At 33.7% G+C, this 23,813-nt stretch overlaps 2 protein-coding genes across 4 annotated transcripts; one reads left to right on the forward strand and one right to left on the reverse strand.

Annotated features, from left to right (window-relative positions):
- Positions 1-1,548: 1,548 nt before the first annotated feature.
- LOC130828124 (SNF1-related protein kinase catalytic subunit alpha KIN10-like) lies at positions 1,549-13,570 on the reverse strand. 3 transcript variants are annotated; one of them, XM_057693939.1, is made up of 11 exons: positions 13,413-13,570; positions 12,463-12,655; positions 11,680-11,864; positions 11,409-11,591; positions 10,803-10,934; positions 8,169-8,354; positions 7,741-7,830; positions 7,571-7,654; positions 7,026-7,166; positions 4,707-4,943; positions 1,549-2,046 (listed from the first exon to the last, which is right to left on the reverse strand). In XM_057693939.1, exons 2-11 carry the CDS (start codon positions 12,650-12,652, stop codon positions 1,933-1,935), a joined length of 1,542 nt encoding a protein of 513 aa, XP_057549922.1. In that variant the 5' UTR covers positions 12,653-12,655; positions 13,413-13,570; the 3' UTR covers positions 1,549-1,932. The 3 variants fall into 3 exon arrangements, with proteins under 3 accessions (XP_057549922.1, XP_057549921.1, XP_057549920.1); XM_057693938.1 differs by having other exon boundaries at positions 13,166-13,570; XM_057693937.1 differs by having other exon boundaries at positions 12,463-13,570.
- Positions 13,571-23,258: 9,688 nt separating this feature from the next.
- Positions 23,259-23,711, forward strand: LOC130828547 (uncharacterized mitochondrial protein AtMg00810-like). Its single transcript, XM_057694512.1, has one exon. The coding sequence runs from the start codon at positions 23,259-23,261 to the stop codon at positions 23,709-23,711; it is 453 nt and encodes a 150-aa protein (XP_057550495.1).
- Positions 23,712-23,813: the final 102 nt, after the last annotated feature.

A 23,813-nucleotide genomic window follows, 5' to 3' on the forward strand; every position in this document is an offset into this window, starting at 1 on the left:
CTTTTCTATTTTTCTAAATATTTGTACAGTAAAGATATCTATACGTGATAAAGAAATATCAAATTCATGGAACTTGTATTAGTGGTTTAACTTAGTCACATTGTATTGTTATGTTATTCATTATTTTTTATGTTTAAAAAAAATTTAAAAGGCAATTTATTTGATTTGCCTAAGCATATTTTTTATTGCCTAAGCATATTTTTTATGTTTAAACTTTCTATAATTTTTATTTGAAATATAATATTAATAGTTAAAATAATACATTATATTCGATAGCGTAAAAATAACAAGTACAACTAGTGGAACCAAGCTAAGTAATATTTAAAATTTAAGCTAAAAAATAATGCTCCCTCCGTTCTTTGTTCATCTCATTTACTTTTTGCACAATTTTCAAAGTAACTATCGAATCTCAATATCTCTAAATACACATTATAAAAATTTACAAAAAATTTATATAATAAAAAAAATATACATTAAGACGAATCTAACAAGATCTCACATGGATATATTTTATTATCTATATATATCTTAAAAATCTAAATCAAATTTCTCTCCAAAATAAAATTTTTTAAACGGAAAGAACATTTAGTATTTCAGTTACTTACGAATAATAAAAAAATAATATAAGTATACATTTTTGTTAATTAGTTATTTAGTAAAGTATTACTCCTATTTGGTATCCAAGTCATTAATGAATTTGTTTTACTGATAACAATTTTAGTGAGACAAGTGGTTTATTAATTGGTCAATTCCTTTCATTCCCTTTGATTTTCTATTTACTAAAACGTACAGTTTCAAATGTTTTTCACATAAGATTTCTATTAAAACAAAGTGTAAATCATTACTTTTTCGGCCCGTTTGGTTGATGGTAATGAAGTAATGGAAATAAAATGTTGTAATGGCATTAGTAATGAAGGAATGGATATGAGAATTGGTAATGAAGATTCTTTTGTTTGGTATGCATGACTAAAGAACGGTAATAGAAATAATATTCCATTGATTGCATTTGGTTGTTAGTAATAAAAAATGATAATGACTCTTAGTTTCATTATTGTATATTTGTATCTAAAAGCATTATTGTATCTAAATTATTCTATCTAATGATTCTTTTTTTAATAATAATATTTTTTTGGATAATTACATATATTACCTTTTTTTCGTCATTATTTTTTTTCTTCAGCTCGAAGCAACATTACTTAATTTTATTACTACAGTAATACTTCATTACCATTACAGCCTAATACCAGGTTGTTTGATGGTAATAAAAATGACCCTTTTTGGTAATTTCATTACTTTATTTTATTACCATCCATTACCATTGAAGGCATCCAAACAACCAAATTTTTTATTACTTAATTTTATTACCATTATCGCCCTCTAATACCATGTACCAAATGGGTCGTTTATGATACAATCTTTAATGTTAATAATATAATGTTCTTCACAGGCCTAAGGGTATGGTCAGTAGACCTAACACCTGAGCAATAGAGTCGATACAAATTCTAGAACGCGAATATTACTCCTACAATAATCAATACAGCACATCTCTTGGACCAAACTTCATAAGATGTAAATCAAGACTAAAGGGTATGGTCAGCAGACCTTACACAATAACACTCGAGAGTCGAGAGTAAAATATATAGGACAACATCCGAGGGAATTTGGTCTTTTCTTAATTGGCATAAATTATGCGATACAAAGGATGGCTGCAATGTGAGTTTTAAAACTCAGCTAGACCATGAGATGGGAGAGAACACAATACTCTCCTCGAATATCATGATTTATCGCATTTGGCATGGTAAGAACCTAGGTCAGCAATAAAACTCGCTCTACCAAGATAAAAATGCACATGAAACACGACCATAGATCATATATACAAATTATATGAATGCTATGACATTTAAATTTGAAATATAACCCGGTTATTGCTAGCTAGAGCACGCGAAGTTGAGCAAGGAAAGCTGCACAAAGATCAAGGAAGAGCATCTGAGGTCCCTGGACCCTTTGTAGATCAAGTAGATACTTCTCCTCACGGGTCTTGTATAACTGTTGAGACAATCCCGCTTAAAACGCATTAGAATTCATATTATCCATCTGGATCATAATCTATGCAGAAAAAATTGTTCATGTATCCAATATATATACAAATGCAGCAACACCCCAGCAACACTCATATCACAGGAATAGTGAGACGGTATTAGTATTACAAGCAGATTCTTGGAAGCTAAAAGTCCTCTTTTTGAATGAGAAATCAAACATCAAATAATCCACAAAAAGCATGAGCCTTCATTAAATTCTACTTGTGACCATGAACGTTGCACGGCAACCAATAAGATTGGAGGGAAAACTTATACACAGTAATATTAAAGCAAATTCTCATTTCTTAAAGGAAAAACATATCTTCTTTAAAATTAAGATCATTTACACAATGTTTGGATAAAAATTTTGAAGGGAAAAGAAAAGAAGAGAAGGGAATGATGAGAAAAGTCTCCCATGTTTGTTTAAGAGAGAAAGGAAAGGATACGAAGAGAAAACTCAGTTTCCTTCCAAATCATTCCACTTATGGAGAAATTGTCATTAATGTATAAAATTTAAGGAAACTAATCTCTTTGCTATGAACTGATTTGTTATGAATGGTATCATAAATGGTGTAACTTGAGTGCACAATTAATGTGTGCATTCATGTGTGACTCTTGGGATGGAAACCAATGAGTATGTTAATGTGGATGATTAAGTTGTTAACTTAATGATTGTAGTGTTTAAGTGTGATTTATTGTGGTGAAGTATTCATGGGAATTATTAGTGTTAATGGTGATTAATGAAGTGCAAAGGGTCTTGAAAGATACTTTGCTCGAGCAGAAACTGACAGAAGAAGTCTGACGGTCGCTCGACCAGCTCGTTCGACCGAGCTCTTGGGTTGGTCGAGCGGTCAGACAGAATGCATCCAGAAGCTGTCTGTAGCTCGCTCGACCGATCGAGCTCTCTGTTTTGGTCGAGCGGTTCCTCCGATACTCCTAGGATGTTGTTTTTGACCTTTCAAGCTCTTGGAGTTGTTTCATATCATTCATTATTCAACATTAAACATGTATTAAGTGAGCAATTATCATTGAATGTACTTAGTACTATAAATACAGCTCTCATACTCACTCGAGAAATTATCAAACACAACCCCTAAGCCAAACACATTGCCTTTTGATTTATCTTTTACTCAATTGTAATACTTCATTTGTAAGAGTGTTTTATACTCATTTGATATAAGATAAACAAGAAACTACACGCAATGGAGGACGTAGCCATCATTGGGTGAACCTCCTTAAATCTTTGTGTCTCTTTGCAAGTTTTACATTGTCAAACATTTATTTAGTTCATTGTTATTATTATCGTTCATCAAATTTCTTAGCATCATATCGATCTTGGCAAATATTTCATGATTAACTGGATTAAACAATAAAGCTATTAATGAAATATTAAAATGGATAAACTAGAAATGAAGTTGTAATATTAATGTTTAAAGGACGATTACAAAAGGCAAAATAATAAAAAGATAAATCATGTATAAGACTCACCCACAATGTATTTACTGAATCTTTGGATATTTACTACCTTCCCACTTCCCCAATTTATAATAATAGAGCCACTAAAAGCTAACTTATTACCTAAGTCTCAGCTTGTTGTGAATATCTAAATTACCTTTATAATCTCAAAATATCAGTTCATTGCACTCTTCCTTCCAAATCCCCCCCTCCAAATTACCCAAACAAAGGAAATTGTATCCCTCCAAACCCTCCCTTTCCTTTCTTTCCAAATCCTTCTATGCAAACAAAGTGTTGTTGTCTGTGTACCAACAGCAGAGATTTAATCTCATATTATTCTCATCTTATGTCGGAACATTTTCCGTCCACAAATCACAAGCATAGAAGCATCAACATACATTAAATCATTTCAAGATGGTGATCAGAAAAGTAACAAATCTAGATAACAAAGGACATTGAACAACAAAAAAATCAAATTAGATACAATTACTAATCCTAGGGATATAGAACCTATTTAAGATGATTTTTATCCTGGAATTTTCAGTTCTCATTTTTTTTTACTGGGGGCAGTCGGTCAGGTACTAAGGTGTTAGATGTACATAGCATCTTCTTTATTCCATCTGTCCTTATTGATTTGCCTCACATTCAATTTTGGACTATTCCTCTTATTTTGCATCATTTCCTTAATTAGAAAAAGACCCTGCTACAGTCTTAAACCTCTTCCGCAAATTTCAATTCTCTTTTAATATCATTCCCATAATTCAATCTCTCTTTGTGTCATTCCCATAATTTATTATCTCTTTATTTAAATCAAATTCCCACATTTGTCTTAAAAAGTCTCATTTGCACAATGATGCAAATTCACAACGACATAGGTGTACATAAAAAATTTAGCTGTGACGAAATCTTATTACACAATTTACAATTGCTTTCAATAGAATGATGATTCCTAAAACCTCCCGGCTCAGAGAAGCCAAAAATGTTTGGTGTCGATTCAGAGTTTATGTAATAACTAATAAGTGTACAGCCATAGTTTTAACAAAAGAGGTTAAGTGTAATTAAAAAGAGAAGATTATATTTTTGGAGAACAAAAAATTCTAATGTGGTCATGAAGAGCAGCCAAAATTTCCATCAAATAAAAAACATGAATAGGTAGCAAAAATAGTACCATACCTGCACTTCAAACTTCACTACATTAGGTGACTTCATAACCCCATCACTTTCAACTATATTCAACTTTTCACCAAAATAATTATGTATAGGATTATCAACCATCCCTTCATGATGACCAGGAATTCCAGGAATCCATCTGCACTTCATGTTATAATACCCAATCTTTTTCCAGCAGACGTTCAATTCTTGCAGTGCTTTCAGAACTTCGGTCATTATTTCACGAGGCTGGGCCCGGGACTGCAACCAAATCGGAAAACTAAATCTTCATAGGCCCATAAATAGAAAAATATATTTAAAAGAATATAGGAATGCAACTATGATGTGATTAAAAAGCAATTACAAAGTAATTCGAATGCAATTGTAATGATGGATAATTACATTGGCTAAATAATTAGAACTGCAATGATTCATCTTTAACATCATCAATTAACGCATTCACTGTTGAAGCTGAAGCTACTAACAGAGCACTAGAAAAAATATGCAAAAGTAAAAAAATAAGCCTAATGCGCTATAGAAACAATTGTTTCAACAAATCAAAAGAACAGTTTGTTTCTGCTTCCAAGATGTTTCATAAAGAGACGTAGCAAAATAACAATAAAAAAAGAAATAGGATTTCCATTATTTGATTTGATAGGCTGAGAAATATCTTTTGATCAAGAAAATAACAAGGGAAAACTTTCATAACAAACCGCCTAATATTGATTCCTATGTGGGAAGACTACGGAGATCCAAGTACATGGCACCTAATATTTAACTACTAGTCACAAGTTGAAACTTGATAGACAGGCCACTCTAAAATGACCACAAGAGCACAGTAAAGAAGGAAAGAAATCTTAATCATGAGGTTTAAGCAAATACTTCATTTACTTTTTTTCATCATAAATTGGAAGATGTAAGGGGACATATATTCAATTATTTAATGTTGATAAATCATTTATAACATTTTTCCCTACCACCATCCAAGTCATCTTTTCCCGCTCTCAACTTCTTCAAAAGGTCCTTAATCCAATCCATTTTCATTACCAACGCCTTTCTTAACATAGCACAAACCTAGACCATCGACATCATCTTACGTTTAGAGTTTCATATTTCTAATTTTCTAAAGATATCATCATCCCATGTTTCATCCCTAACAGTTCATTTCGCGGACACAACCAACCCCCATAAAGATTGGCAGTAAGATGTGCACCCTTCAAATTTATCAAATGTTTTCAACCAAACCCTTTTTCTCCGTCAATTCTTCCAAAAGCTTTCTACCCTTAGTTTCAAAAGGCGTAAGGTGCCCTAATGCATTAAGGGTCCACTGGGCAAGCTCAGAAAACTATCCGAAGGCGCTAACCTTTGGGTGTAAGCTCCAAAACCAAGCAAAATATTATTAAAAGCTCCAAAGAGAGCTAAAAAAAACAGAAAAAGAAAAGAAATAAAGGAAGAAAATGGGTGCCCACATGAAATGGGCTCCTTCTAAGGTTAAGATCAAAGAAATCTCTAAGGCGCTCGATTTAGGCGCTAAATGCGCTCAAAGGTGGTCGTAAAAAATCAACTTTCCCAGCCCTATCAAAGCGTGCAGCCCATCACATGCCCAAGGTGCTCATTTAGGTGCTCCTAGAAGAGCTTTTTAAAGCTAAGCTTCAACAAAATCCTTCTTTCATTTGCTTTTGAACCATTTACCTTTTTTAGGGTTCATGCTATTGATAAGTTTTCCACATAGACATTTCCTATTCAAATTAAAACAAGGCTCCTTGTTCCACCACATGTTTGTTAATAGATTCTAAGGTTTTGAGCTACTGATTCTATAGACAAAGTTTTAGCTTTAAGACGTAGTTTTGTGAAGCTACCAAATGTAAATTTGAAGGCAGCACTTCAGGATACTAATTTATTGTTATTTTACTACTTGAACAGCTAGTATGCTGAACACAACAGCTTATAATACAGCCGACAAACTAGCCTCAGAAGGCCAACATCTAATCATGAACATAATAGAACAGCTAACCACTACAAGTCTACTACAATAGGTAACTTTTGGAAGCCCTAAATAAATTAACAAGTAGTCCTAGAGTAAAACTTCATATCAAATATCAACATGTCAAATGTAAAAAATTATATTGCCAATGTTCAGACAAGTCATTCAATAAAATTAATATAGACCTAACTGTACATTTTACTAAAGCAGAAAAAAAAAAGGCATACAAAGAGAGGGAGAGACAAAGTACAAACAAAATCCTCCTTCCAATACAATTCTGTAAATACTTCCCAGGTCAAATGGAAGCAATGGTGAATATTGTAGAAGAGGGAGAGGGAATCAAAATATAACTAACCAACCTGTAACCCAAGAGCCCATTTCCTTTCAACAGGGAACTGCTGTCGCAATCCAATTCCTTGGTAATCAAGATAAGCATGATATTGGTGCCCAGCAGCGGGAGAAGTGACTTCATTTGGATGCATGCGGCTGACATTGTTCTCCTGAAAAGCAAAAGATTAAAACTTGTATACTAAATGGTTCATAGAAGCTGAGGTGGCTGTTTTTCTTGTGTAGTCAAGAACATGTCACATGATTAACTAATCTCCTTGCAAAAAGCGAATAAAAAAATAAAAGCGTATTATGGTCAGTTTTGGGCTAGTTTAAGGTCATTTTGAGCAAATAGCGAATTCAAAAGCGAATTAACTTGTGAATTATGTTACACTGGTTAAGAATATGAAACCAATTAAAATATATAAAACTGCTCATTTGCAAATTTTCAGATGAGTATAACAGTACCTACTTAAAAAAGGAACAGTACTCTGTCAAAAACTAGTTCTAAAATAATATCAATATAAGCAAAATTAATTTTTCCAGAACAATTCACAAGAATAAAAACACAACGCACCATTGTTTCTTGAAACTCAGCCCCAAGATAGCCACTTGAAGCCCGGAATCGGTTATCAAAAAGCAAATAGTAAGCAACAGTCCCCTATAATCGAGGTAAGAATTCCAAATTAGTTCGCATATTTGTCAGTTGAATATATTAAAGAACATATGTGACACAATCATCAGAACCTCATTCTGGAGTCTGTTGCGAAGAGATTCAATTAGCTGGTTCTTGTCAAATCCCATCCTAACAACTTCTTGGAGTATCTCCTCATCAATCTGTAAACAAAATTGGTCAACATACGGCTAATAGGATCTAAGAGAAAAATGCAGAATATGAAAGATACATAAACAATATCATTCAAAATATCTCCCTGAAAATTGAGATGTCTACATAGCATTGCAGTAATCCTTAAAAGCACATTAATATATAAAGTTAAGCAACAAAAACTTTATGCACCAAAGAGAAGAACTTAAAAAGGAATTGAATATGACAGTGACAAATGTCTCACAACTAAAAACCTTGCAGATCTAGAAGGAAGTCTCAAACCAATGACAAGGACTAGTGAGCTTTCGAAAATATATGTTATATTTCAGCAAAAGGATTCATGCCAAACCTTCTTCGCTTGTTGAGCTGTATCTGGGGGTGGCACAGCTAAATAACGAGGAAGATGAGCTTGAAACCATGTGTGTTGACGGATCTCTGGAATTGTAATTCTCTTCATAGGATCAACAACTAGCATCCTTGGGATTAAGTCTCTAGCTCCAGGTGATAAATGACTTGGAAGGGTATATATTCCACCCTACATCGTAAACAATTACAAATAGGCAGTGAAAAAGGAAATGACTTCGTTTTACAACGATGTTATGAATTCTAAATATTAGAGAAGAAACAATAGCATCAACGCTTATGACCTACATAATACTAAACACAAATTTTAAAGATCCTTGTTTCCCCAACCCATCATCTGAACAGTATGCCTGTTTGAAGGAGAAACATAAAATATTACAAAAGAGGAAGAAATACAGCAGGAGATATGCTGTAGATCTCAACAGTGTACCATAGACATCATAGTTAATTCTCCGCATTGAATAACATTAATATGTAGCATTGAGCCATCACCCCATGTAGCCGAGTTGGTAAAATTTACCAATTTCTCTCATTGTTACAATTGCAAATACTCCCAGATTTTTGCACATCGAATCATCATTCTACAAAAAAAATATCAGGTCCAAACGTTTGTAATTGAAATTTGAGTCAAGAATACCCATAGTGAGGATTATCTGAGATAACATCTCACTGCCCCAGAATCGAACCATACCATGTATAGCCTAACTGCAACGATATTCGGAAACCTAGTTAAAAAAAGTACTATTATTTCACTTGAAAGCTATGTAAATTATAATGGCAAGTGCCTTTGCCTTCACATGTTTATAAAACTAAATGATCCAAAAAGGTCTCCAAGATGCTGCTTGGCATCAGCTGGTGTAGGTAAAAACCTAATTAGCTCTGTCCCCATTCCACATATTGTCAACCAATTATGTTCCTCAATTTGCCCCAATAGATTGTTCTGAACATAGTCCTTATGGAATGTTTTTGCAACAACATTACCAAAGCACCAGCATCACTCAACCCTTCTAAGAAAAGCTCACTGCACTGTACTATTTTGCAATAAAACAGTACGTAGGTTTAAATGCACCATAAGACTTGCCTTTCTTTAATTGCAGCTTACAACTATGAAACATTATAGTGTCATGCAAATCGAGATTGGTACAAGAAACACTCGAGCAAGGCTTCCTACCCCCATCTTTCAATCAAGAAATTTGTCAAATCTAAATTGAAAACATAAATAATACATCAACATTGTCAAACGAGCAAACTAGCCAAAATTTCATTACGTTAGGCATTGCCACTGTTAGCTTAAGCTTTTTTTTCCCTGTCATCATTAAGAATTGGACCATTAATCAAAAACAACCACCAGATTAATAAGGTAGCAATTGGACAGTCTTCCCATGAGGTACAGAGATCCCAGCCCAGAAAAATTGGATACGTTACCCTCATATTATTTAAGTCTCATTACTCCATCAACCCATAAAGAACCATCCGTGAGAGAAGCTACAGAGAAAAATTGAGTGAAAGTTATTTGATCACAACATAGAAGAGAAACCATAGAATACCCTATATGTCCTAGAAAAATAAAAGACAACTTTTGCATACCCTTCAATTCATGTTGTACATTTGTAACATTGCATGTGATAAGAAACATATCACTTGATATACTCAATCCTCTCTAAAAAAGACCCAACTATTCAAGAATTTAGAAAATCCAACACTCTAAATATCTTCAATTAGCTTATGAGTCTATAAATCTACTGATATTCAAAATTTAACAGAAAGGTAGTACTGATGTCTAGTATTAGCAACCAAAACTCTAAATTTCAATTGGCCAAACAATAATTACTGTACTTAACCCAAAAGTCACAGATACTTAACCTAAGAATATTGTCACAAATCTTTGTAGACTATTTAACCTAACCAGAGTATATAAATTGTCACAAGTTTCTCTTCAACAAAAACATCAAACTTTAGAAACAAAGAAAGGGCTCTCTTTCAGTTAAATATGGAAAAACCTCTAGCTCATGAGCATTTTCAAAATGATAACTCCAACCTTTGTTGGTTAAAAAAGCATAATCAATAAAGTGAAGGAGAAAAAGACACAATAGGACTTTATGAGAAGCAACAAACAATTAGGAAACTACAACATGAAGTCAATCATCAGAAACATCAATCATATTTCATAAGAGTGCAGATACGATAGTTAGGAATCATATTCCTATTGATTCTCATTTAACAAACTCTCTCTCACCCTTAGGAAACTACAACATGAAGATAATCATTAGAAACATTGATCATATTTCACAAGAACGCAGATAGGATAGTACGGAAAAATTCCTCCTAATTCTCATTTATAACAAACTCCCCCGCCCACTCCTATCTTTTAAACCAATAATGTTATAAAATCCCACGGCTTTTGAGTTATTATCATGCTCAAATAATATGCAATCTTGTTTGGTGCTATAATAAGAACATCTTAACTCCTCCATCGGCTTTCATATCTTATTACTCATTGAAAAAAGTTCAATTCCTTATAAGTAAAAGAAACAATGACCAAAAATATTGAGCGCAAATGACAAGTAAAAGCAACAATCATAAGATGAAGTGTCACACAGATAGATAAACCCGTGTGTACCTTTATTTTCTTGAAGAGGTTCGGAATGTTTTCATCATCAAATGGGAGGGTACCACAAAGAAGAGCATATAAGATAACACCACAACTCCATACATCAACTTCGGGGCCAGCATAAAGTTTCCCTGAAATAACCTGAATGCACAAACAAAGGTAATCAGGTTTTTGGAAAATCACATATGGTAGCATATCTCAGATGTAATTAGCCAATTAGTTAGTTGGACACTGTTTTAATCATGTAATTTGAAGAATGCAAAGGACAAATAAACGTGCAGAAATTAGATCCAACAAGTTAAGACACATAAGAAAATGTGCAAATGCGTGGACATATCCTCCAAAAAGAGAAATTATTTACCAGGAAAGGCAATGAAAGATAAACAGAAATCAGCAAGTTAAAATTAAGCAAGGACTTATTGGAGAGAAAAATAGAAGACTCTGCAGTAAGACAAAAGGATCAACAGAACTTCTAAGGAAGCAGCTAAACTCCAAGCTGAAATTCAGATTTTTACTTTTCACCTAAAGACATTGTAGATTTGATCTAGTAGATCAAAGAAAATTAAACAGAAAGTCAAAAGCAACTAAACAACTAATTGCAGTCAACTTTGATACCTCCGGGGCAGCATAGTTGGGGCTTCCGCAACTGGTCTTCAGGAAATGACCATCTCGCATTATGTTACTCAATCCAAAATCTGCTATCTTCACATTGTGATGCGAATCTAACAAAAGGTTTTCAGGCTTCAGGTCACGATGAACCACCATATTCCTATGGCAATACTCTACTCCAGATATAATCTGATTGCAGCATAGCAGCAAAAAACAAAATGTATGGTTAAAAACATTATAGAAGAAAACATGATCAGTACAAAGTAAAAAAATTTACCTGTTGGAAAAAATTACGTGCTTCATCCTCTTGTAACCGACCCTTTTCCACAATATAATCAAATAATTCTCCAGACTTGACATACTCCATCACAACATAGATGTCCGACGGTGTCTCAATAACTTCATATAATCGAATGATGTGAGGATGCATGAATAACCTCAAAATTTTAATTTCTCTTCTCACTACAAAAAGAGAGAAACAATTATCTAGAACTCATCCTAGCTTAGCTGGAAAACAACTTAAAATATGCTATACAGTAGATGATGAAAATATTACATAAATGAAACTTCCCGCCCAAAAGGAAATTAAGGATGCTGCAGGCACCAAGAGAACTAGGAGCACAACTGAATCAATGATCATAAAGCCTAATTCCAACATGACTGAATAAAAAATCTAAATTCAGCAACATACACTGTTGAGAACTATAGAATCAAAAATCTAAAGATAGACTAACCCACAATCTTTGTGCTTAACATTAGTTCATTTACAATTTCCTTGTTTGGTTGCTCTTAAATCCCGCACCTACCTATCTATTTATGAAATTCAAAAGGGTCTAATTGTTCAACCTTTACCAACTTGTAAACGCATGTTTCTCCAAGTTCATTAGCTTCATCAGCAATTAAAACATTATAACAAGCAAACTATAAAACAGAAGCTCACATCCACCAAAATACAACTCAAACAATAATAGAAATAAAATCTACTCCTAAATTTGGAACTGAAAATCCAGCAACGATGCATGAAACTTAAATTGAACAATCAAAAGGATAGAGCACATACCTTTCTCTTCCATTTCCATATTTTTTATCTTCCGACGGTTCAATATCTTGATAGCAACTTTATGGCCGGTCAATTTATGCTCTGCAATTTTCACCTTACCAAATGAACCAATTCCAAGAGTTTTTCCGAGATTATAGTTTTGAAGAAAAACATCCACACCACTTCCACCTCGCCCACCTTGTGCATCCATTTCCTGTAGCGAGAATAAAACTAGTGATAAACAAGATATAAAAGCTAATACCATTGATATGAAGTAAAGTCCCCAGTATTTGGATAAACATCAATGAACTTTAACAGTGTGTTTCAGAAAGGGAGGGGAAGTAAATAGGAGCCAACTTTTTCTCCCTTCACAAATTAATTCATTTCTCAAACCAAATCAACAAAAATTAAAACAGAAACATAAAATAACAACAATAATAACACCTATAACCCCCATTACAATTCAATTAATAATCAATCATCTTTCTAAACTCAAAAAACGACAACCTTCTAGATTAACGAACATTCAATACCACAGCTTGAACCTTAATTTCAGTTACCAATGTCGACTGCCAAAACCTTAAATCAAGTATATATTCTACCAAACAATCAATAACGGAACAACTTTCTCAAATTTCTAATCTTTACTATCATTACAATAGAAAACATTAATCAAAAACATAGTATAAAAAAACACATTAATGCACCACAACGGTAAACAAACCTCATAAAAAACGCCCAAATTAATTGTTAAAAATTTGCATGAATGATAGAGGACAGAAATATATCAAAAAAATCGTTAAAAGATTGAGAGAATTCGATAGAAAATGTCCGATCTGGAGAGTTCAATGAATCTAAATCTATAAAATGATGAATTTAGGGCAACACGTCGAGTTCTTTGGGAATTGAGATACACATAGGAAAAGGTGATAGAAGGAAGTAACGAAAATGAGAGAGATGAAGATGGCAACCGGGAAGGGAGAGAAATGAAGGTGGACGTCGGCGAAAGGCGCTTAAACGTTATTCCGTCATCCGTGTTCCGTGATGATGAATGGCGAATAATATTTGCTAATGATGATATGGGTGAAAATGACTTTTCGATTGTCCCTCCCTTTCTCTAATAAAATTTACAAATTTTTATGTCAAATTTTGACTATAATATTACATCAATCTATAAAAAAAACATAATTATATAGGAAGTTTGTTAGATTTATTTCAATATATACTTTTAAAATATCAATTTTTTAGATTTTTTTTAAAAACTCACAATTAAAGTTATTTGATTTTAAATCTTGTATTGAATTTGCGAAAAAAATAAATGAAAAAAATATTTGAAACAAGAGGTAGAACAATGTAAGAACCAATGTTTTTTAAAATGAGACGGCCTCACGACTAAAACATACTATCTATTTAGTTGACCTTATGTATATTTATAGAGTTAATTTATATATTTCATAACTTTAAAATGATTAATCTTACAAAAAAACAATTGTAAACGAGTCTTAAAATAATCACTTATGAGATTAAAATAATTACTTAATAAATTAGAAAAATGAGTTGGTTATATTTATCTGGGTCGTTTTATGTGAGACGGTCTCATATAAATCTTGCTGAAGTGCGAATTTAATAAATATGGGTTTTTCTTTTAATTTAAAAATTAAGTTATTAATTAATCATAGAATAATTTGCAAATTACAACCTTAAATTTTAAAACTTTTACGAATTACAATTTCAATATTTATTTTTTTTGGATTACAGAATTTTGACCATTTAATCCAAAATTACGACTATTAAAATGGTCAAAATTATGTGATTTGGCCTAAACATTATAGAATTTAATACTTTTTGTACCTATAATTCGCAAAAAATAAACATTAAGGTTGTAATTTGCAAATGTCCTAAACTTTAAAGATGTAATATGCAAATTATTCTCAATTATAATAATTTAGAAATTATAGAAGTATAATTTATATGAATAGCTTTTATGGAAAAGAAAACTAACAAATATATTCCTTAGATTTTATCTTGCAACTTATACTTTACTCTCTTTGTCCTTTAAGGATTTAAGCAAAGAGAAAGTAAGACTTGTTTAAGAAAAAAATGAATAATAGTAATAAATAAAGAGAAAAAAAATTATATGGGTGAAATTAAAAGATAGTTAAAATATATGAATGAGATTAAAAGGAACTGGTAGATCATTGTCTAAAAATATAAATGATAAAATTACGTGGGACGAACCAAAATGACAAATGATGCAAAAATTGAGTGGAACACAGGAAGTATTAATTAACTTCCTTTTTGTTTTCTTCTTATTTCAAAATTCATTTCGGCCTTCCTTGGAGCGCTTGATAATAAAAATATTATTATTTTCAAATCACATCGTCTTACAATCTAATAAAAAGATTAAAAAAATTCCACGTATCATCCTCATGGAGCTCTAAAATGCAAGTTTTTTTGTGTTTTGTAGAGAAATTGATTATAAATTATATTAAAATTGTTAATCATTTATTGTATATATTTCAAAGATTGAAATATTGAATAGGAGACTTAAAAACAATGCACCCACTTTTCAATTGTGTTGCAACACTTATGACTAATAATCATTAATCTTATACTTTTTACATAAATTATCTATGTATAGTTTTGGTAATTATTCACATCTAAATATATGTTATGTAATTGATTTAATATTATTATAGTGATAACTATAATTGAATGAAAATATTTGAATAGATATTGATAATACGAAATTTCATCATTAATTAAAATTTAGATTCTTTATATTAATTTATACTAAAAAAATTATGCATTGCACGGGTTTATATACTAGTTGATTATAAAAGCTACGCAAAGTTAGAAAATCACAAAACAACAAGATTTATTAAAGAGAATTTATATCTAATAGACAAATTAATAAATCAATTATATTTAACTTATAAGACAACAAGAACTTCGTGACTTAGAGCCTAGAAGCTTGAGTTAAGATGGAGAAAAGACTAACCCTGGTAGGTGTATTAAACCTCACTCGATAACATTCTTAATCAATATTGCATAATGACATCGGTGTGTTTCGGAATTATTTTCCATACTATCACTAATACAAATCATCATTTGTGCCACAGTTGTAGTTGTGGCACAAGTAAGAATCATCTTTAAAGTTAGAGACTACCGTGGCATAAGTGATCATGGCTAGATTCTTGCCACGGGAAAATCATGATTGTAGCATAAACTCTTTTTTTTTGCCAGGGGAGATCCCATGACTAATTATATTCTTCTGCCACATGCATAACTCATGGCTAATTATATTATCCGGACATGCATTTACCCATGACTAATCATATTTTTTTGCCACATGCGTTTACTTGTGGCTAATCATATTTTTCTGCCACATAAATTAACATATGTCTAATCATATTATTTTGCCACATACAATAACTTATGGTAAATTATATTTGTCTACCACATGCACAACATGTGGCTACAACCCATTTATACAATTAAACTTGTGACAAGAATTGTATACAGGAAAATTCAACTAGTTGCGTGATTTTAGTGGTAACAAATCTTTTACGTATCCTTCGTCAAAAGTATTTCAATTCAAAAATTCAAATGTTCCTTAAAAATCAGATAGTTTGTTACAGACTCACAGTCAAATTTTGAACCAATATTGCAAAGCTTTGAAAGGAATTTGAAAGAGAGAAATATGCCGACTTATTTGTTGATCAAGAGTATGTTGCTTTAAACTGTAACTTTGGAGGCTTTTACACATACAAATACTCCTCCATAGCAAGAGAAGAGCATCTAATAGGACACATACTTACAACATCATTCAAATAGCTCTTCATCAAGTTTTTCTCATTCATAATTATTCTTGTAATTAATGGTTTTACTCGAGAGTTACATTTGATTAAAGCCTCATGTTTTGACACTTTTCTAAAGTGATGTTTACTCTATTCGTGAGTGTTGGATTTTGCTTTTACTAAAAATGGAATTTGTAGATTGTTCTTCGGAAGAAGAACCAATGTGAGTGGAAGATAGTGATATCTTCTAAGTGGATTTAGGATTTCAAGATATTATTAAAACAGGTTTTGAATGAACCTTAGGCGGTGACTAGGCTATTTGTAGTTGAACCTCATAAACAAATACTTGTATTTTGTCTATCATTATTCAAATCCATAGATAAAGTTTTGAAACAACTATCCAAGGCAAAAATAAAAATTCTTCAAACTCTCTATTCAACTCTTATTAAACCTTCAAATTATATAGTTTAAATACAATTAGATTAGAATTTTCATAGTTTAGATATAAAAACAAACCACATTTTGTTTACTTTCTCACTATGTGACAGTTAGATTTAGACAAAATCACAAAAATTGGCGATCCACAGTTACACATAAACCGTGCACTTGCTATAACTAAAATTTCACATCGAGTTACACCATTAGTAGTCATCTTAACTATCACATTTAATTATAATCTTGTAAGGATTATGTCAATTGCTTTGGGTATAGTTTATGGGTTTAGAAGCTTAGAGTCTCCACCCTTGTTATTATTAAGTGGATCCTAAACCTAAAAGTGAAAGCAACCATTGAACCTTGATTCACAACTAAGTCTCTAGCTAGACTTTATCTCTTTTATGTTAATGAATTACCTCGAAATCTTAATTGTTATCATCAATAGTTTGATCCCCTAATTAAACTAGGTGTTGTGGCCATTTTCTCCTTATGAATATGATCTTGTACTTCTCTATAATAACCCAATAATGAAGACATTGAACGTGGTTATCAAAGTTTGCTTTGAATTCATGAAGTAACAACTTTTGAGAGCGTAACAAACTTTTATCGTCATCGGTTACTATAAACTGTTGATTTGCATTAGAATAAGGAATTTGGTCAATATTATCAATATTATTTATTCTTATTTGTTGTTGTTGTTGTCATTTCTAATCTTCAACTTAGCTCCACTCCTATCGAGCCTATTTCCATAATGGCAAACCAATCACCCCCTATTTGAAAATTGTGATTACTAGGATCATACAACCAAGTCATGATACTTGAAGACTTAAGTCTCCTCTTGTGATGTAAGTCAAGTGCAAGTCAATTTTATTTTTATATTCTTTTTTATTTATTTTTAATATGTTAACATTATTGTTTGAAATTATTAACTGTTTAAATAATCTATGTAAGCGCATAAAGATAGAACAAATTCACAAGTTCTGATCAAATTCTGATTCTAGATGTTGAATCAGTCATCATCATAACATAATGCATATCTTTGTGGAAGTATTTGAATTAATTTGAATATGCCTATTAGTTGTTGAAGACCTAACATATTGCAGGAATTGTTTAGATGAAAAGGTTTTTAAAAGCTAAACCTGGATTCTATTTTGTAGGACAAGTTGGTTTAAACTGAATTTTGAAGGATCGAAACGTTAAAGATATGCATGAGCCTGAAAACCTCTTTTTTGTGGCTTTTCTACCATCTATAAAAGGACTTCAACTTGTGGTGAAGCAATCTACGAGTTTTGTGAACATTCAATAAAAAAAAAATCAATTCTCAAGCTCTTCTTACTACTTTCCTCTCAGGTCTAGCCTATTAAATTTTAATGTTTACTTACTGTATCTTTAATGCCTACTTACAATATATCTAATGCCCATATAAAAAGTACTTAAAATGTCTACTTACAAAACACTTACCGAAAAACTTAGCCTACTAGCCTACATACAATATTCTTAATGCCTATTTATAATATCTATAATGCATACTTACAATATACTTAATGTCTACCGAGTAAGTCTGTTAGACTATGTATTTCAGTTACTTGTATTCATATGGCGGTTTACTAGTATAGCAGTTAGTGTGGCAATGTGGCAGTTATTTAGGAGCAGTTTTTTACAGTTACTTTAGGACTCTTGTATATATGTTATGACCATTACAGATGAAATATAACACAAAAATTACAATAAACGAAAATCTCGGTGTTAAACCGGAAATCATGGTATCAGAGCGGCAACGATTCTGAATCGTTTTTGTAGCTTCATCATATACCGTTAACCTACCTAAAACCTAGAAATGGCAGATGAATCAAGAACTGTCATAGCACCAGACCAACCAGTCACAATGGGGCAATTGTTGCAACTGTTCAAACAGTTAAACTCCAACCAATCGCCCACTGAAACTGTGACCAACACCCATACCCTCTCCATCTCAGAGAAATTAACAAACCAGAATTACACAAAATGGTCCAGGCTGAGCACTTAGCCATTAGTGGACGAGATCGTCTCAATCACATCATTGACGACCCACCTTCCACAAACGACCCAGCGTACAACCAGTGGATCAAACGTGACTCGATTGTTATCTCATAGATTTTAGAGAATATAGATTATGACTTAGTGAATCAGTATCTCGATTTCCCAACAGCCAAAGCTTTGTGGCAAGGGATTGAAACTCTTTACAATAGTGGGAGAGACGGCCTGCAAATATTCGATCTAACAGTCAAAACCAACAAAATCCAACAAGGAACCGACACAATTGAAACATATTACAGCAAGCTACTCATGCTATGGAAAGAAATCGACAGAAGGTAACCAAACCCAATGAAAGATCCAGACGATATCATCGTTTACAGTCAATTAATCCAAAAAAAATCGATTGTACCAATTCTTAGCAGGAATCCATCAGACGTTCGACAAGGATAGACGAGACCTCTTACTTTTAGACCCACTTCCTACAGTGGAGGAGGCCTATGCAAGTATAAGAAGAGAAATATTGAGGCGTGGAATCATGAAAACAGAGCCCTCATCAAATTTTTTATCACCGGGCTCCGGTGGAGTTTTCTCGGCAAAAGGAAAGACTTACCGGCATGAGGATGACAAAACTCACATAAAATGTACCCACTGTGGAGGCACAAGACATACAAAGAACGAGTATTTTAAACTCGTAGGCTACTCGGAATGGTGGCTCGATGCAAAAAAAAGGGGGGAAAGAAAACCAGCACGTTTTCCAGAGAAAAATCGGATCGGACAGGTAGCAATGGGATGGAGTACTGAGGGACATGCATCCATGGATGAAGCTGAAAGGGAAAGACAAGAAAGTACCAGAGAAGCCATGAAAGACCCAGACGAAGAAGGTACCAGAAGAAGAAAAGACGAAATTTCTCTCTCCTTTTCAAACGGCGCAGGAGCAGTAGGGTTAGAAGGGGGGAGTGAGGAGGAAAGGCTCCCTCAGCCTTTAAAGGGGGGAAGGGGCTCATCTTTAAAAAGGGGAAAGGGATCACGTGTACCCTTGCTCCCAACCCAAAATTTTTCATCCTCTTTTAATGTTTCATCTTATTTTAAAGGGGGTTGGATCTTTGATTGTGGTGCCACCGATACAATGTCATATGACCCCAAAGATTTTTTGTCTCATGACACACCTGTGAAAGACATCATTAAAACAGCTAATGGGGAAGGGATTAAAGTGAGCGGAGCTGGAACTATCTCTTTCACGAAAAATCTCACTTAAAAAAATTGTTTGTTTATCCCTGACATGTCACTTAAATTATTGTCAATAAGCCAACTCACTAGAGATCTCAAGCATACTGTTCTCATTAAACTCGGATGTTGCTTTGTGCAGGATGCTCAGACAGGAAAAATTATTGGGCATGGTATTGAGAGAGATGGACTATATTACTTGGAAGAGGAGACTCAAAAAGGCAAAGTAGTTCTTGTTCGCGGGTCAGAGGAAAGACAACTATGGACTTGGCATCGACGTCTAGGACATCCATCAGTAGGGTATCTAGAAAAACTTTTTCCTAATTTTGTAAGGCTAAAAACTGAGTTTAAGTGTGAAACTTGTATTCTTGCAAAGAGTCATAAACACTCGTACTCTAATAGTTTGAATAAAACTAATATGCCTTTTTTGTTGGTTCATTCTGATGTGTGGGGTCCTGCTCCCATAGTAGGATTATATGGGGTTTCATACTTTGTTACATTTATTGATGATTGCACCCGTATGAGTTGGATTTACTTCCTTAAATAGAAATCTGAAGTGTTTCATGTGTTTGTTGAATTCTATAATATGATCTGTACCCAATTCCAAACCCAGCCCCGCATGTTTTGCACTGATAATGGGAGAGAATACATTAACTCTAACATGCAATAATTCTTTAAACAAAAAGGACTTATACATCAGACTTCTTGCCCTAATACACCCTAACAAAATGGAGTGGCAGAACGAAAAAATCGCACACTCCTTGAGATGACCCGTGCCATGATGCTTGAATCCCATGTTCCTACTCATCTTTGGCCTGAAGCCATCGCCACCGCCAACTACCTTACCAATAGACTTCCCACAAAGAGTCTTCAACACCACACACCCCTAGCCACCCTCTAAACCCATTTTTCTGTACCCTCTTCACACACTCTACATCCTCGTATATTCGGGTGCACAATCTTTGTTCATTGTCCGGCTTGGGTACGAATCAAACTTGAACCACGCGCAGTCAAATGTGTTCTTATTGGATATGGTAGGAATCAGAAGGGTTATAGGTGTTATGAGCCCTTAACTAGAAAAGTCTATACTACTTTGGATTGCGAGTTTATCGAGAATGAATACTACTACTGTAGGAATGCTAATGGATGATCGAATGCAACAAGAGGGGGGGTGAATTGTTGTGTAGTAGGTTTAAGATTTTTGCCTCTAATTTTTGCGGAATTGTATCAAGTAAAGAACAAAACTTAAACTCAAAAACGAAAAGAAAAATAATAAAGGAGACAAAGATTTTACGTGGAAACCTTCTTGGCCTAATAAGAAGGAAAAACCACGACCCCCCGGGATTTCAAAATTCTCACTATGTTAAGGCAATCAATTACAATTACACAAAACAATGTTTGCTTCACTTGAAGCTTCTCAATTCTCTAAATGCTTCACTCAAAGCTTCTCTACTTAGGCCTACTTCTCTTCTCTTCTCTTTCTCTCCTTCTCTTTCTCTTCTCTCGATTCTATTCTCTATTCCCTTAGACTTCCCATAAGTCTAATTACAACAAAACACTCAATTACCCTTTACAAGGCCAATTCTCATGAAGATTAAAATTAAGTAGTTGCTCAAGAAAAATATAATGAATTAATTGGCATTCAAAAACAGAAAATATTTTTCTTTGAATGATCTCCCTTAAATGGACACTCTCTATTCATATCCGCTTAACCGTAGCTTCCCTCTTTTATAAAGGGAACAGCCGTCAGTGCACTCAGCCCACGTTCTCCATGAGATGCACTTATCCCACGACTTCCATAAACTTACTTGCTCCCAAAGAAAGTGGGAAGTTAGTTGAAAGTAGGAGTGGAACATAACTGTTGTACGGTTAATATTACATGAGTTAAAGGAAGATCCTAAAATGTAGGAGACTAATTCAAAGTAGAGAACAAGTCTCTTGGATGTCCGAGTTTATAGGAGATAAACAAGGAATTAGTCTTCTCCATGTTTTTAGGCGTATTAAAAATATTTTGCCAATTAATAAATAAATTTAATTAAGCAACTAATTAAATTTTAACCTTTTACATTAACTAAAACAGAAAACGTAATTTTCGTTACTTCCAGTCAATGTCTTCTTCAGACCTGTATCGTGGGGAACAACGCACTGTCTCCATCTACAACTTTCGTCAGGACTTCAACTCTAGGAACAGTAAACTGACTTCTAAAGCAATTGCCCAACTTCTTGGATATTTGAGACATGTACAACTTCCACGAATCAAGTCATAGGCTTCATCAACGATTTAAATTAAACCGGATATATACCTACAAAACAATCTCTAAAAATATGTTTGTTTATTTAAAAGTGAAGTCATCATCAAAACCTTAAGAGGCCAACAACTACTGCCATCTTCGATGTCAGGGGGAGAAGCAAAATGACGATCTCAGATGGTTAGTTACTCCGTGGTTGTCCAACCTAGACCCAAAAGATCAAGTAGACAATGCTACAGAGTCACCTCACCAAGATGTTTTGCCAACTCCTCTGACACTACCAATCCTTTCTGATCATCAGGTGAGTCACACAAATCTTGATAATATTGCTCCAGAAGACACTAACAATGAAAATGTGATTGTTGATACTTTGAGTGAAGAAATTGTCACAGATACAGCTGAAACAGGGAATCATGACAATCAAAATGTTGATAGTGAACCATATGTTTTACCCCCTCGTTCCAATCGAGGAGTTCCTCTAAGGAGATATGATCCTGAGTATGAAGCAAAATGTTCGAGGTATCCCATTGAGAAGTCTGACACAAGAAATTTGTCGCAGAGTGCCTTAGCATTTAAGGCAACCCTAGATGCAACCAAAAGCCCAACCACAGTCGAAGAAGCCCTAATGTCTGCACATTGGAGAAAGGCGATGGAGGAAGAGATTAACGCTCTTAACAAGAATGGCACATGGGAAAAATGCATCTTACCGAATGAAAAGAAAGTCGTCGGATGTAGATGGGTATTCACGATCAAGTACAAGTTAGATGGCACGATTGAAAGATACAAAGCTCGACTTGTGGCGAAAGGATACACTTAGACGTATGGAGTTGATTATTCAGAAACCTTCTCTCCAGTTGCTAAGCTTGATACAATACGAGTTCTATTCAGCATTGCAGTAAACTTAGACTGGCCCCTTCATCAATTTGATGTAAAAAATGCATTTCTGCATGGGGAGCTACAGGAGGAAGTGTACATGGAAGCCCCACCAGGGTTTACATCAGGATTCTCAGAGAATGAGGGGTGCAGATTGAGGAAGGCTTTGTATGGGTTGAAACAATCCCCTAGAGCGTGGTTTGGAAGATTTACCTCTGCAATGAAGAAATTTGACTACAGGCAAAGAAATTCAGATCACACCTTGTTTCTTAAGCGAAGAGGAGGCAGAACAACATGCCTGATAATTTATGTCGATGACATGATCATTACTGGGGATGATAGAGACGAAATTGCAAATCTGAAGGGAAAGCTATTTCAAGAATTTGAGATGAAAGACCTGGGTAGGCTGAAGTACTTTCTAGGGATTGAAGTTCTTAGATCAAACAAAGGAATTTTCATATCCCAAAGGAAGTATGTTTTAGACCTGTTAACTGAAACAGGGGTGCTGGACTGCAAGCCCATCGAGACACCAATGATGATGAACCATGGACTACAGATGATTGAAGGAGGGAAATTAGCTGATCGGATGCAGTATCAACGCATGGTAGGGAAACTAATCTACTTAGCTCACACAAGGCCTGATATTGCATATGCAGTAGGAGTAGTCAGCTGATTCATGCACAGACCACAGGTTCAGCATATGGACGCAGTTCATCGAATTCTTAGGTACCTCAAAGGATGTCCTAGAAAGGGAATTTTATATCAGAAGAATGGT

This window comes from Amaranthus tricolor, chromosome 12 (genome assembly GCF_026212465.1).
Source record: "Amaranthus tricolor cultivar Red isolate AtriRed21 chromosome 12, ASM2621246v1, whole genome shotgun sequence".
Classification (NCBI taxonomy): Eukaryota; Viridiplantae; Streptophyta; class Magnoliopsida; order Caryophyllales; family Amaranthaceae; genus Amaranthus; species Amaranthus tricolor.